Genomic DNA, 14,927 nt, shown 5'->3' with positions numbered 1-14,927 from the left:
ACATGTTTTTGATGAAGACGACAATGATCAGATACTTGTGCACCGCATCAATGCTGAAGATATTTATAGGAAACAAGAAGGTAATTGGTAGTTTCTTGTGCTCTGTTTCTTGTGCTCATTCATTTACTCTGGTAATGTATCAGTGTTCTTCGTATTTGTTAATTTGATGGATGTTCTATTCCTTAGATACAATTATCTCGTGGAGAGATCCAGAATATGGTACAGATTTGGCACTAAGTTTTCAAGAGACTAGTGGCTGCTCTTACATATGGTAATGAATAGAATAACTAGTGATTTTAATTAATTTACATGTTGCTCTGGGTTTTGTTCTTGGCTTCTTGCTACTTTGGAATTGAACGTAATTACTGTCCATGTTTCATTCAGGGATCATATTTGCAATGTGCGGAGGAATATGCATTTTAATACAATAAATAGTAAGTAATGAAGATTCTTACAACTATATTAGTTTTTTAAGCAGGAAATGCTCACGTGTTGCACTGTTGTTTGCTAGTTAATGATTTTTGTTTTGTAAATGATTTGAATATTAACTCTATCATCTATCTAAAATTGTTTTTTAGGATGTAATGCACACACCATCAATGATAGATTTTCTGACAAATGTCTAATGGGAGATAGGGTTATACGCTTAGCATTTATTTGGTGAAAAGCTCATGATCTATATAATAGGACGATCCTTCTCAAACATGTTGAGAGATTGGAAAGCTTTGCTTTATAGATAATTTTTTTTTTCGTGTTTTGCTCGTAAAAGGGAACTCTTACCCCTTTCCTTTTCCTCATCTTAATAAAGTTCTTTTTCTAATTAAAAAAAGATTCTTAGGAGCTGATGATTATTTCTGCTAGTTGAAATGCACCACTATTTACATAGTTGAAATGCACCACTATTAATAAAGTTCTTTTTTCTGATGATTATTTCTCCCTCCCTCCCCATTAGGTGAGCCATTTCACAGCGTCAACAGTGAGTTAAGGGAGTTGCCTGCTGTACAGCTATCCACACTTCCTATGATTCTTAAGGTCTGCCATATCCCTTCATCTTATTTTTTGCTTAGCTTTTGATTCATTTCTAACCTAGAAGATATAAACGAATGAAATGTATGAATAGTTACTTGATATGGAGAGTTTGCTGTGCTGTAAATAATCAATTTGGCTGTTTTCTTTGCAGATTGTGGTTGACAGTGGCATTACAGATCAGTTGCGGCTTACAGATCTAATTTTAAGTGATGTAAGCTGACATAAACTTTTGGAATTTATATCTGATGTATATTCATAGGGATGGTCAGTGACTTTCATTCTGCATACTCTGGTGATCTCTTACCATTGCTACTATTCATTTAAAGTTTGTATTTTTGCCAAAAACCTGTCCTTTTCTACAGTAATGAATTGAGTAAATTCTAAACTTGTTTGCTGTGGAGAGTATGCAGTCTATGGTGCATGCATAGACCTGGGACTTTCTTATGTCAATTCCCAATAATATACAAACCCATGCAATTATTTTAACACTAACAATGTTAGATAGAATAAACCTTCAACTCAATTGGAGCTTAAATGGATGATGACATGAAGCATAATGTTATATGTTCTCATCTGTGCAATGTGTCAAGATTTTCTTTGCAATTTGCATATCTTGTAAGCAACAAATCTCTCTGAATAATTTGGACGAAGTTATTGAAGTGTCTCATGTAAAAATGTAAGATATTTGTTTTAATGGTTTTCAAATTTAAATCATATTTCCCGATGATAATGTGTCTTTCTCATGATGAACGAATTTAAGTTTAGGACGGCATATTATGTTAATATTTAATGTGTTTAAATTCTAATTTCCACTACTGATATAGTGTTCTGCTAATTACTTATTTTACCTTGTTCACATCATAAACTTGCTTGCCTATTGCTTTCTGTTTTGCTTATCTATTATAAAGTCTATATATCACGTCATTCATCTGTATGGCTGAATGCTCTTTAAAATTTTTGTAAACTCCATCTTTTTGGTCCATGCATATTTTAAGATTTTTCAACTTTTCCCTCTCTTGTGTCTATAATGCAGCAAGAATTTGTTCGGAAGCTGATGGAAGTATTTCGACTATGTGAAGACTTAGAAAATATAGATGGCCTTCACATGATTTATAAAATAGTCAAAGGGATCAGTAAGTATTGATTACTGTGTCATTGTGTTAGATCCTTTTGTTGTCATTTATTTCTTCCTTCATAACAGGAATATGTTTGTCTCTTGCAGTTTTACTTAACAGCACACAGATTTTTGAGAGGATTTTTAGTGATGAATATATAGTGGACATTATTGGTGCACTTGAGTGTAAGTTTCATTCGTCAGAAATTTATTTCCTGTTTACGTGAACCGGTGCCTCTCATACACTTATTTTTTCTAAATGAAAATTCTTTTATCATATCGTGATTGTATATTGGTATTCCTTACCTGGTAATAGGGGTTCTAGTTCCAATGTAATTGATTTTAGATGGTTTCATTCCATATTTCCCTTTCCATCTTACAGTTTTAGGTTCCTTAATCACTTGTTTTTTACCCTTTTTTAATATGCAGATGATCCAGAGCTTCCGTGTGTTCAACATCACCGTAAATTCTTAAAGGAGCATGTAATTTTTAAGGAGGTAAGTCCTCCTGCCTCTTCTCTTCAAGATGGTAGCTATATCTGTAGATGTGCCTGGAAGTTCTACCTTACTGTATTTTTTTCTCGCTTCTTGTAGGCCATACCTATAAAAGATCCCTTTGTCTTGTCAAAGATCCATCAGACATATAGAGTTGGTTTTTTGAAGGTTTGTCTTAATTAGTTAATTTTCATCTTGTTAATGCTGACTGGCAGACCGATTTCTTCCTTAATGCAATTTTTATTTTACTACTTTCCACATTCAGGATGTTGTTTTGGCTAGGGTATTGGATGAGGCTACTAGTGCAAATCTCAACTCCATAATACATGCAAATAATGCCATGGTAAGCTTCAATTAGTAGTACAAGACAACTTGGTTAAATATTGAGTTTTTAACTATTTTATCTTCATTATTAACTGCCCTGTCAATATTTTAGGTTGTTTCTTTGTTGAAGGATGACAACACATTTATCCAGGAGTTGTTTGCTAGGTTAAAATTGCCTTCCACCTCTCCTGAATCGAAGAAAAACTTGGTAGGTCTTGATTAAGACATTGTTTTATTTGCTTCTTGTAGGCTGTAGTCAGAACTTGTATGAAATAGAAAGACTGACTGGCATTTCCTTTACCTTTTCTGAATATTAAAGAGGGAAAGTGGGATAATTAAAAGATCGAATTTTTTAATTTAATCAAATATGGGTTAAAACAGTAAATCAGAAGACAAATTTTTAAAAAGTGAGGTTGTGCATGCGTTAGATTCCCTTTCCAGTTCCATCCTTCTGAATATTTCTGATAGTCGTTGGAACAAACACAACCATGACAGTTCTACTGTGAAATTTCCATCATGAAAAACTTTTACAATGTGAATTTGCCCTTACCAGTAGATGACACTAACTATATACATGCAGTGCGAATGGTGCCTCTTGATGACTTTTAGGATCCTTGCATGAGTTTATACTGATAGATGCTCCCTATTGAACACTTCTTTCTTTCTCCCCCATCATCTGATCTTTCAAAACTTAAGAAATTTATTGCTCAGAGTATTAAACTTTTTGCTGTGCTCTTGTCCCCTTGGATGGGCTTTTACACAGATCTCAGGCTCCCTTGTTCTCTAGCTTTCAACTTGGCCACAGATTTAAATTTACCAACATTTGATCGATAAGATATTGGTAGAATGTATTTTCATAAATGTTGCCACATGTGATGAATAAGATATTGGTAGAATGTATTTTTGTAAATGTTGCCATTCTACTCTAGAATTACATTTGTAATTGGAAAGTGCAGAAAGTCAAAATTGTTTCTCCTTTTCATCTTAGCTTTCTGGTCAGAAGAGCCACAGAAATCCTTCTAAAATTAATATTTCATTTTATCAATGCTTATAATTGGCAAAATGTTATTTGTTTAATAGTTGTAAATGTCAAGATACCTGAAAAAGAGTGATTTGATTAATAATTGAACAAATATATTGATATTAGAATAAGGGCGATGTTTCTCCTTCTAAATGAATCATAGTTATTAAATTTGAATTTTATCATATATTGATATGCTACATTAGTGAGGATATTATCCTAACTTGTATCATTATAACTACTAAATTTTAAAGCTGTATTGCTTAATAATTGTTGTCTTTGTTGGTGCTGATTCTTATTTTAAACTTGATATGCATCGTTTATGGGATGAATAGGTATATTTCCTGCACGAGTTTTGTACCTTAAGCAAGAGCTTACAGATGGTCCAGCAGCTTCGGCTCTTTAGGTAATTACATGTGATATTGTGATCATGGAACTACTTAGAGCTTTTCCACCAAGATTATAGCACTGGTATTATGTAATCTTTCACATTCTATGTAATAATGTGCAACTGTAGTATGGTATTATAATCATTTATAATACTTTTCTGACTTGCAGCACTGATGTTTAAATCTTAATTATTTTTATTTGATTTATTCTAGCTAGGTTTGCAGGTTTGCAGGTTTTATGAACCCTGTTGGTTCTCAGCTTTTAATTTTTATGCATGTTTTTAGGGATCTAATGAATGAAGGCGTCTTTGATGTCATCACCCAGGTTTTGCAAAGTCAAGATAAGAAGTTGGTGCTAATTGGGTATTGATTCCCCTTTGTCACCTTGATCTGTTCATGATTCAGTTTTGGGTGTTCATGCATTTCTTATGGTTAATTTCTAATGTGAACTCATTATGATGGTTGCAGAACAGATATCCTGATTCTCTTCTTGAATCAAGATCCTAATCTTTTGCGATCCTATGTTGTTCGGCAGGAAGGAATAACACTTCTTGGACTTCTGGTATGCTTTGCATGCGAATGAGGTCATATTTTTCTTATGACATGAATGTATAAAATTACTCAGAAGGTATTTATTAGACAAGTTATCCTGTACAGGTTAAGGGAATGATAACAGATTTTGGGGACAACATGCATTGCCAGTTTCTTGAGATCCTTCGCAGTCTATTGGATTCATGTACATTATCTGGACCACAGGTACCTGTTACTGATATTTTCTTTAATTTCAATTGTTTAACTGTATTTGTCACTGCTATGGATATGATAATAATTGTTATATATGACATTTATTTTCAAGGTTTCCTTTGGTACCCTTGTTTATATAGGGTATTGTTACCTTTTCAATAATAACATTTAACGGTTGTGAATGTTTTTGGGTAAACTTTCTGTTTTTTTTTTTTTAATTTAATTATAAATAAATAGTGAGGTGAACTTTTTTTATTTTATTACGAGTTTTATAGATATGGAAACATAGTGATTTGAGTTAACACATGATTGATTCTTAGCCTTTAGCCACAAATAAGTAAAGTGTTTTGGTACAAGAAAGTTACTTATATTTGTAGTAGTTTGAGGTTTAATTTCTTCTTGAGTGTAACAGAAACCTTGTGTTGGATTAGCAATTTGTTTATTCATTCATTATCCTGACATGACATGACTATTCTTGATTTTTAAGTTTAAAATGGAGGGGAGAGAGAGAAGCCTCCAAGCATAGTACGGGTGTATTCAGTTTTAGATTGTAATCTCTCTGCTAAAATAAAATTTTGATCTTTTTAGTTGGTAATGTAGTTTGTCTAGGGTTGATGTTGCTATCATATACCAAAAAATCACTGGAACTGATGCAGTTGAATTTATTCTTGCTAGTTTGTATTCTGAATTGTGTATCTTCTAATTATTGGAGATGTCAGTTAGTAGTCTTATTTTGCATTTGAAGTCGACTTGTTAAAAAGATAAGTTTGGATGTTGAGTAGTAATTTATTACATATCCTCTGAATTGTTGGAAAAAACTTCTTTTACATAAGATGGAAGTCCTTTTCTAGGTTAATAAGATATGCATTCCTGGACTTGTTTTATTGATTGTTTCAGTTCTATCTGGCAGAGGGACACAGTTATTGATATTTTCTTTGAGAAGCATTTGGGTCAACTGGTTGAAGTTGTTGCAGAATCTTGTCCTTCAGAAAGTATGGTTGATGCAAGCAGCAAGTTAATAGGCTCTAGAAGAAGAGCTCAATGTCAGAATGTGACAAAGCCAGAGATACTGTCCAATATATGTGAATTGCTATGCTTTTGTGTCCTACATCACCCTTACAGGATAAAGTATTACCTCTTGCTCTGCAGTTAGTAGAATTTTCTTTTCAGTGTGTCATGACAATTCTGATCATGGATCTCTCTTTGCTGCTTTCAGGTGCAATTTTCTTCTTAACAATGTGATTGAAAAAATTTTGCTACTGATACAGAGAAGAGAAAGATACTTAGTTGTTGGTGCTGTCCGTTTTGTTCGTACTATACTTTCCCGCCATGTAAGTTCATAAGTTGCCTGAAATGGTGACTAAAATTTGAATTTATTCTGAGTTCTTTGACATTATTTCTTGTTGCCCAAAGGGATCTAGTTGAAATTCATGAAATTCAACATATTGTTGGTTGTGAGATGGCTGAACCTTTTTAATTTATGAAGCACCAGGTTAAGATACAATACTGATACGATCTGGTGCCAATTCAGGATATAATGAAGTTTAAAATAACTCTATGGGCCCTATATCTGAAGGCGAGTTTTTAAGAAAATAATAATATATGCCATATCCTGTATGCTTTTAAAGTTGCTGTGTCCCAATATGGGTCACGTCTCACATCCGTGCTTCCTAGGTGATTAGCCTATTGTTAGCTTGTTGCTTTGAGCTTTTACTGTCATTCTCTTTATTTTTTGTATTTTCTTTCTGATGCCATTGTTGTTTCTGGTAAATTTTCAATGGTTTCCTCCTTAGATACTATACAACTAACAGTTCAGAGTGCTAACCTGCAGGATGAGCATCTTATAAACTATTTTGTGCGGAACAATGTTCTCAAACCAATTATAGATGCCTTTGTTGCTAATGGCAACCGCTACAATCTGCTCCATTCTGCTGTTCTGGAACTTTTGGACTATATACGGAAGGTGCCTGTTCTTATTGGTATTCATTTCAATACTAATGCTGCAAGTATTTTGCACTGATATCATTGCATCGTGTAGGAGAATATGAAATCATTGTTGAAATATATAATTGATTCCTTCTGGGACAAGTTGGTGAAATTTGAGAATTTGGCATGCATTCACTCTCTCAGAGTGAAATATGAGCAGGTATTGTTATCTTAAATTATCCACTAGTCCTCGGGATAGGTGTGCCACATAGGTTTGAGCTTTACTTATATGCATGCTTGCAGTCTATGGATAATGGTGGCACAAAAGATGCTGCTAATGTGGTGGATCTGCGAAGAAGAACTGATGAGCGTGCTCTGGAGGAGGAGGAGGAACATTACTTTAATGAGGACAGGTACGCCTCTCTTCTCATAGTTATTGAAGGAGGTTTTATACAAGCAGGATAAAGTCTCATGGCTATTTTGTGATGCAGTGATGAGGAGGATGCAGCCTCTGCATCCATTCCACCTAATCAGAAAAGGGAACGACAACCTAGTTTATCTAATGGAGTTGCTACAAGCTATTCACAAACAAGGTAGACTGGTGTTTCTTTGACTTTTTGGTTTGGATTTTGGAAGTCAATATAATGTAAATGTAAATATCTAATATGTTCATCTTGATTTTCAGTCCAAGGTCCGGTGGACTGGTTGACTATGATGATGATGAGGATGATGAAGATTACAGGCCACCGCCAAAGAAGCAGAAAGAAGCTTCTGAAGATGACGGGGAAATGGAGTTTCTCCGGCTCAAAAGGAATCTGCCTTCAAAGGACAAGGAATCAGAACATGTGAAGAAGCAGAAGTCATTCAAGAATACAAAATCTAAAGATAGTGTTTTTGCTGCTTTGTGTTCAACCTTAAGCCAAGCTGTGCTACCTGGTAACAAAACTACAAACAACGTTCATACAGGTGGTGCACCAACGATGAACTCAAGTGAAGACAATCAGGGAGAGGGGGCAAATGTTTCTACAAGTAGCTCTGAAAATAATAGCAAGGAAGCAGCTGAAGATAACCATGTAGAAAAAGAAACCGCAGCCTCCAGAGGATTTTCTGATCGCTTGCATGGAACGTCAGATAACATACAATTGAGTGGAGAGGAACGTCCATTGGTTCCGCCAAAATCGTCGCCAGAGATGACCGTAAATGGATCATAAGCTTTTAGAATCACAAGCAGGAAAGCAGATCATTTGTTCCATTTGACGTATATTGCTGTTGACCGACTGCCAAAGCAATACCTTTGCCTTCAGGGGGTGATAAATTCTGATTATGAATTCCAATATTCCATCGAGGACATGTGGAGAGATATACTGTACAGGCCACTACGGCAGGAAGACATTAATACAGCTGCGTGCGAGGATCTGCTCTTATCCTTCAGTTTCCTATTTCAGGCTTTGAGCTTAGTAATTGTTGCTTTTGTATAACGTTTCCTCGGAGTAATAATCTTATGTTTCTCTCTCCTTTCCCACCCCCTTCCCCTTTCTTTCTGATTTTTATCCCCCGAGCTCCTTTACTTTGATAGCGCCTTGCAGAGGATCCAGGATGCGGGTAAGGGGTGATCATGTTATGATTTCCTTTGTCAGAGTTAGTTGAACTTCGTGATATAGGGCACCAAATATATGCCCAACACAGGTTTTCCTATTTTTTTTTTCATTTTTGTCATGGGGTTGTGGATGTGACGGTAGTAGGGATATGTGCAGCGAGTTTGTTGGGTCAATTTTTCAGTAGTGTTGTAGGGGTCATCATCCATTGTAAATGTGTATTCAACTGTTACCTATGCAATGGACTTCTCTTGATGAGTTGATTCTCTTCCGTTGGAACTGGATTTTCATGGGCTTGTGTTACCTAGGCTTTGCCTTAGTCGCGTGTTTTGGTTTAATATCAATATTTGTGGTGTGTTATATATGCTGTGTATTGAAACTCGGTGCTTGGGCTAAGGAGAGAACTACTTAACCGCGAACTGATCCCTCTACTTGATCTGGAATTCGGTGTAGAACAGCTCAGCTATGTGCCCTTCTCGAGAGATTAGGTGAGAATGTGAGTAAACATTTTATTTACGTCCTGCAAACGTGTTTTGCTAAGAATAATCTACAATAGACATGTTTTGTGGTATCGTTGTTGCCGTTGACTGCTCTGGCTGTGTTCGTTCCGCCGATGGATATGGAAGCTTTTGCGAAGGAATCCATTACCTACTCGAGATAAAACTCTATAAAAGCCCGAGTCAAGTGTCGCCTGATCAAATATATACTTTATATTCCCTCTACTGTGTTATTGAGTCTCTGATAGCATGTTCTTAAATAAAAGAACTATTTCAATTAAAGTTGAAGTAGTATTTCTCCTAGCGAAGTAGCATTGCAATACTAACACCAATAATAATAATAATGACGATAATAATTTGTTAACCCCCTTCTGCAGTTTTACTTTCCTCATTTGCATTGCACATATATTACGTGATTCACGTCTAAATTTGAGCCGGCATGGATATTTTAAATATCCTGTAAAATTAATAGACCGAGGAGATTCATGCCAATACTTGTGATAAGCAACGGCATTTAAACAGAACCATAAAAATGACTAAATTAACAAAGTCCTAATACTCTCATGACAATAGAAACTGGAGCTTACACAACTTGCAAAAATCAACTATGTAAACATCTCCCAACACATGGCATCTCCATAGTTTAGTCTAATGCAAAAAGCTTAAATCAACTTCAGAGTACGTTCAGAACAAAAAACTAGTCGCAGAAAAGAAACACAAGCCAGGGCCATCTATAGCAAAAACCTTATTGTACATTAACATATCATAATAAAGGACGGTATCTGCTTAAACTCTTGTTGATTGCATATGAATGTAGAGATGGAAACATCCTCAGATCGTGACTTGCACTCACTAAATCGTTTGTTGCTCCACACAATCTTCACTCACATTCAGCGTCTTCGATTGTGCTGCTTTTTCCGTCGACGACTCCTGTCATCACTATCAGAGTCTGATTCTGAATCTGAATCAGATGATTCTGAAGACGTACTATACCTCCTGCGCCTTCCGCCCTTCTTCTGCTTCTTCTTCCTCCTTCGCCTTCTTTCTTCCTCTGAATCAGATGAGGAACTGTACCCTGAACTACTTCCGGAAGACTCTGATCCTGTAACCGATGAAGATTCGCTGCCACTATCAGTCTCAAATACTGAATCCTCGCTATCACTGCCCGAATCAGAGTCAGATTGATATTTCCTTTTGGTTTTCTTAGAACTCACTTTGGCCTTCTCATCCTTAGTAGCATCGGGATTATTATCATCCATATCCAAGCTCACAGAAATATTCAGCCTCAACTTGGGATTCTTAAGTTGCTGTGTCCTGGATGGCCTCGACATGTAAACCCGCTCGTTCTTACATTCGTAGGTCCAGTGACCACTTTGGAAGCACTTCTGGCACTGCGCTGATCCGCCAATGGCAGACATTATAGGCTTAAGGTCTTTCCTTTCACCCAATCTAACAGCTTTCTCAGTACTCATCAAATACATCTGCCTTTTGGCTTCCCTCTTCTCCTGCCATCTGCTAGGCCCTTCTTCCTTCTGACCATAAGCATTCACATTCCGGGCAGCTGCAGCGGCGGCCCTTTCAGCTTGGGCACGACTAAGCCCTTTTGCGGCACTCAATGCCGCAGCTTTGATTCTATCAGCTGCGGCCTGAGATTTCTCATCCTTCTTGCTCGACATGTTCTACGTATAGAATTATCTTCTACAAAATGGTTCCAGAGAAAACTAATTGCAATCTATTGAAAGCCAAAACCTGCGATAAAGAGAAGCAAAATCATTTAAAAATTTAGATTAAACAATCTACCAAAAACACATCATTGCAAATCCTAACAGACTCGAATAATAATGAATTTAGCTGTACACTGTTAGGGTTCGGTTACCCTTAAAAGAACAGAAAATCGAGGGGGACAAAAAGGTACGAAACGACATGCAAGAATTTTAGAGACTACAAACTAAAGGGTAAAAATTAAGAGAAGCGAAACTAAAATAAACACTCAGGATCTGGAAAATGAGAAAATTTTAGCGCTAACCTTGGCAGTCTTGAAGGTGGATAATTGATTCGAATTTCGAAGTAGATGGGAATGGTACGGCTGCGATCTCTTCAACCAGAGCTGCTCGTATTTGGATTTTGGAGGCGAAAGGAAATTAGGGTTCACACGCTTATCAGATCAGATCGAATATAAAACATGAACAAAATTTGAGCTGTTGAGCAGCATAACGGGGCTTATTTATAGTTAAGATAAAGTACTATTTTAAACAGGATTAATGTGATTTTACGGTTAAAATTAATACTAATAGTTAACGAAATAAATAATATAAATATTAATAATGTTATTAGTTAGGTTAAAAAAATATAACGAAAAATTCTTTTGTAATATCTTTTTTTTTATTTTTTTAACTGTATAAAACTCTAAATCCTAACAATCAATTATTAATGTTTAAAAATTAAAGAAAACATTTTGTATTAGTGATCGATGATTCATTGATTTTGTTTACATACTAAAATCGCATATTATTTGTTCATTATGCGAATTGTTTGTATCAAATTTAACGGTAAGACAATATTAAACTCACTTAAAACTTTTTTAAAATTAAAATAAGAAATTTAAAAATTTTTAAGACCAAAATAAAATGTTTAAAATATTAAAGATCAAATTAAAATTTAGTTCAAATATTAAAGATCAAAATAATTTATTTTTATATGTATTTTTAAAATTTTGGGTAACAAATGAATAATTATGTTAAATAATCAAATAAATATATTTTTTTGTAGACTTGTGTTTCTTAAAAAGAATGAGAATAATTGTTATATGAAATTATAACACTGTTTTATTGTAGTATGACTATTTTTTAAGATAAAAAAATGTGCAGTTGAAATTTTAAATTACCATATTTTTGCAAAATATGTTATCAACACATAACAGAGTGTCAATGAGTTATAGTTTGGCATGGTCTCCCTCTAGGGATGTCAATGGGGCGGGGCGGGGCGGGGCGGGGCTCCCCTTATATTTAATATTCATATGAAAATTATAGTAAAAAATATTAAAAAATAAAAAATAAACTACAAAATACTATTACAAACACACAAACATATCTTATCCAAGATTATAAGTCCAAAAATATAACATAGTAAATTATAATCCATAAAATAAAATCTTAAAATACAACTTTTATTCTAAAAAAAAGCAAGAAGATATAGTCTTTAACATCAAGTATTCTTTGATGATCAGCATATTCAGCAAGAGAAATCATAATTGCTTTAGATACATAGAAGGAGAGAAAATCAAGCAACTATTTCAAAATCAAACCGTAACTATTTCAAAATTATAAACCTATATGTCTAATTGCTTTAGATACATAGAAAGAGAGAAAATCAAAATTATACAACACAGTGAGTAGGGAAGACTGAAAAATAGGGTTAGAATTTTTTAATTGGTGAAATTACTAAAAGACCCACCTATGTTAGAAATAAAGTAAGGAAATTTAAAATATTCGGAGAATTATTGGGGATGGGGCGGGGATCCCCGCTCGGGTCCCCGCGTCTGTCTCGGGGGAATTTGCTCCCTATCCCCATCCCACGGAGAAAATTCCCCACCAACGGGGCCCCATTCGAGGCGGTCCCCACGGGGATCCCCGCCTCCTGGAGATTTTTAACACCCCTATCTCCCTCTCTCCATATTCATCCAAAAAAATCCAAAAAAAATTAAGAATTCGAATTTTCTCATCCTTAGTAAAAATAAAAGACATATATTGATTAATTTATTTTTAATATTTTATATTTTAAAAATGAGAGAATTTAAGAAAAAATTACCACTAAGCTAGTTTAAGGCGTAATTTTTTATGTCATAAATTTATTTATTGTTTAATTTATTTATTTATATATAAGACCCAATAAGGATAAAATCCACCCAATAAATATATTTTATTTATTGTTTTTATATTTTAAACATATATTGTTTAATTTATTTATTTTTAATATTTTGCCGAAAGCTTTGCTTCATATTTAAGCAGTAAACAGTTATATCTATATTGCGTTTGAGTGACCTCTGAGTTATATTGATACACAATGATTAACAATCTCTTAACAGAATATTTTAGGAACTGTTCATGTAATTACTGCTAAAACTAGTGTCACGTTTAATTCAGATGCTCCTTGTAAGGGAAGAAGCTTGTTAATTCGAAAGGCCTTTAACAGGGAGGCCATGTCCAACACTACAAATTCGAGTTAAGACGGAAAAACTTGCCAAGTAGTTCAAAAACATGTCCTAACTAGTAACTAGAACAATCCATAAATCCACCAAGACAACACAAGAGGGTTTTCAATTATCAATTTCAAAAGTAGAATCATTAAGAGGGTGGTCATCACTAATATTCTGTCTAGAATATTCCGGTAAGAAGATTTGCTGCGGTCGAGATTGCAGCTCCAGTAATAGCACATTGCACAATCTGTTCATGAGATGTGTCTTCTGATGTCAGTGCAAGTGTTGCCCCCGTTACTGCTCCTGCAATTACACTGTTTTTCTGCATCATACAGAAATCAAATGGTCATGTCAACTTTGTAGCAACCAACATAACATCTACCACTATAAGCAGCTAAAGAAAATAATAGTTACTACTAACCAGAAGTTTGATCCTTAATACTTGATACCCAAATATTTTTAATTAGTCAGAATGCTATTAGGCTAGTAAGCATGTTACATGTATTAGTTATCTGGAAATGAACATCTTAACTATTGGAAACTCCGCCAGAGATCTCTTACCAGTGTAATATCACTACAAAATAGATAAAAATAAATAGACCAAATAATAAAAAAAAAAAGTGTTGGGGTATTCATTACCCAATCATGAGCTCCACGAGCTTCCTTCAGCCCATATGTGAGACCAGAGTATATCCCAGCAGCCAGTCCTGCATTTTAGAAAAACAAAAAATTCTCTTTACAAGAGTGGAAGTAGGTAAACACAACACACCTAAACGTTTGGTTCCAAACATAGAACCAAACATACTGGCTGTCAAACGGGCTAACCCAACCCATTTAGGTCCGACCTGTTGAGCCCGCGGGTTAAATAGGTTGGACCATTTAAACTCGCATCATTTGCGGGCCATATTTTGTTAGCCCGGATCATTTATGGTCAGTTCGAAGGGTTAAACGGGCCAGTCCGTTTATGTTTTTATTTTATTTTTTGAAAAATATTTTGACAAAAAATATCAGTTTGACCTAAAAAATAACAATATTTTTTAGTTGATAAGTCGAATTTCCGGATCGAATTGGGAGAAATATCGGCTAAAAATGCTGTCTTTTTTGAAAAAAATGAAAAAAAAAATGTAAAAAAAATTAACGGGCCACCCATTTAGCCCGCGGACTAGCCCATTTAACCTGTCATTTTTCGGGTTAATCGGACTCGACCCGTTTAGCTTGAAAATTGAACAGACTTAATTTTAAAGACAAAACCCGTCCATATTTAAATGAGTAAACGGGCTGACCCGATGAGTTTGGTCCATTTTGACAACTCTTTATATAGTTGTAATAATCAATGGAAAAGTCTAGGGGACCAGCAGTTTTATTGAATTTTGGCCAGCATGTAACTAGCAGAAGAATGTGAGCCATTGGATAAAATCTCACACCATCAAATCATCATTGATGACTAGTTGATGACTAACAATCACAAAAATTACTGGCCCGCTAGCATTGCTCATAATCAATTTTGCCTGAATACAAAGGCAAAAAGAAACGGTAGTAATTGGATAATTGGAAAATTCACATATGATAAAAGCATATTGACATGTATCATTACCCCAT

At 34.8% G+C, this 14,927-nt stretch overlaps 2 protein-coding genes and 1 pseudogene across 2 annotated transcripts in view; 1 reads left to right on the top strand and 2 right to left on the bottom strand.

Annotated features, from left to right (window-relative positions):
* The window catches only part of LOC107462982 (uncharacterized), a 12,215-nt gene extending 3,295 nt beyond the window's left edge, over positions 1–8,920 (top strand). Inside the window, exons 4-25 of the mRNA XM_052251594.1 lie at positions 6–80; positions 187–271; positions 385–434; positions 953–1,032; positions 1,181–1,240; positions 2,063–2,162; positions 2,252–2,329; positions 2,573–2,640; positions 2,737–2,805; positions 2,903–2,980; positions 3,074–3,169; positions 4,318–4,388; positions 4,657–4,734; positions 4,840–4,933; positions 5,029–5,127; positions 6,026–6,243; positions 6,332–6,446; positions 6,947–7,078; positions 7,154–7,261; positions 7,345–7,454; positions 7,533–7,634; positions 7,727–8,920. Coding sequence (XP_052107554.1) covers positions 6–80; positions 187–271; positions 385–434; positions 953–1,032; positions 1,181–1,240; positions 2,063–2,162; positions 2,252–2,329; positions 2,573–2,640; positions 2,737–2,805; positions 2,903–2,980; positions 3,074–3,169; positions 4,318–4,388; positions 4,657–4,734; positions 4,840–4,933; positions 5,029–5,127; positions 6,026–6,243; positions 6,332–6,446; positions 6,947–7,078; positions 7,154–7,261; positions 7,345–7,454; positions 7,533–7,634; positions 7,727–8,252 — 2,492 coding nt within the window. The 3' untranslated portion in view covers positions 8,253–8,920. The remainder of the gene's footprint in view (positions 1–5; positions 81–186; positions 272–384; positions 435–952; positions 1,033–1,180; positions 1,241–2,062; positions 2,163–2,251; positions 2,330–2,572; positions 2,641–2,736; positions 2,806–2,902; positions 2,981–3,073; positions 3,170–4,317; positions 4,389–4,656; positions 4,735–4,839; positions 4,934–5,028; positions 5,128–6,025; positions 6,244–6,331; positions 6,447–6,946; positions 7,079–7,153; positions 7,262–7,344; positions 7,455–7,532; positions 7,635–7,726) is intronic.
* A 754-nt stretch (positions 8,921–9,674) lies between these two features.
* LOC107462972 (uncharacterized) lies at positions 9,675–11,328 on the bottom strand. Its single transcript, XM_016081662.3, has 2 exons — positions 11,160–11,328; positions 9,675–10,882 (listed from the first exon to the last, which is right to left on the bottom strand). The coding sequence occupies exon 2, from the start codon at positions 10,807–10,809 to the stop codon at positions 10,024–10,026; it is 786 nt and encodes a 261-aa protein (XP_015937148.1). The 5' UTR covers positions 10,810–10,882; positions 11,160–11,328; the 3' UTR covers positions 9,675–10,023.
* A 1,914-nt stretch (positions 11,329–13,242) lies between these two features.
* LOC107462962 (outer envelope pore protein 16-2, chloroplastic-like) overlaps positions 13,243–14,927 on the bottom strand; it is a 2,498-nt pseudogene continuing 813 nt past the window's right edge.

This window comes from Arachis duranensis, chromosome 1 (genome assembly GCF_000817695.3).
Source record: "Arachis duranensis cultivar V14167 chromosome 1, aradu.V14167.gnm2.J7QH, whole genome shotgun sequence".
Taxonomy (NCBI): Eukaryota; Viridiplantae; Streptophyta; class Magnoliopsida; order Fabales; family Fabaceae; genus Arachis; species Arachis duranensis.
This window is presented reverse-complemented; position numbering and strand designations above follow the sequence as displayed.

What these genes read in the sequence shown, in the direction of transcription:
- LOC107462972 (XM_016081662.3), bottom strand. Translation starts at nt 10,809, where the DNA reads ATGTCGAGCAAGAAGGATGAGAAATCTCAGGCCGCAGCTGATAGAATC.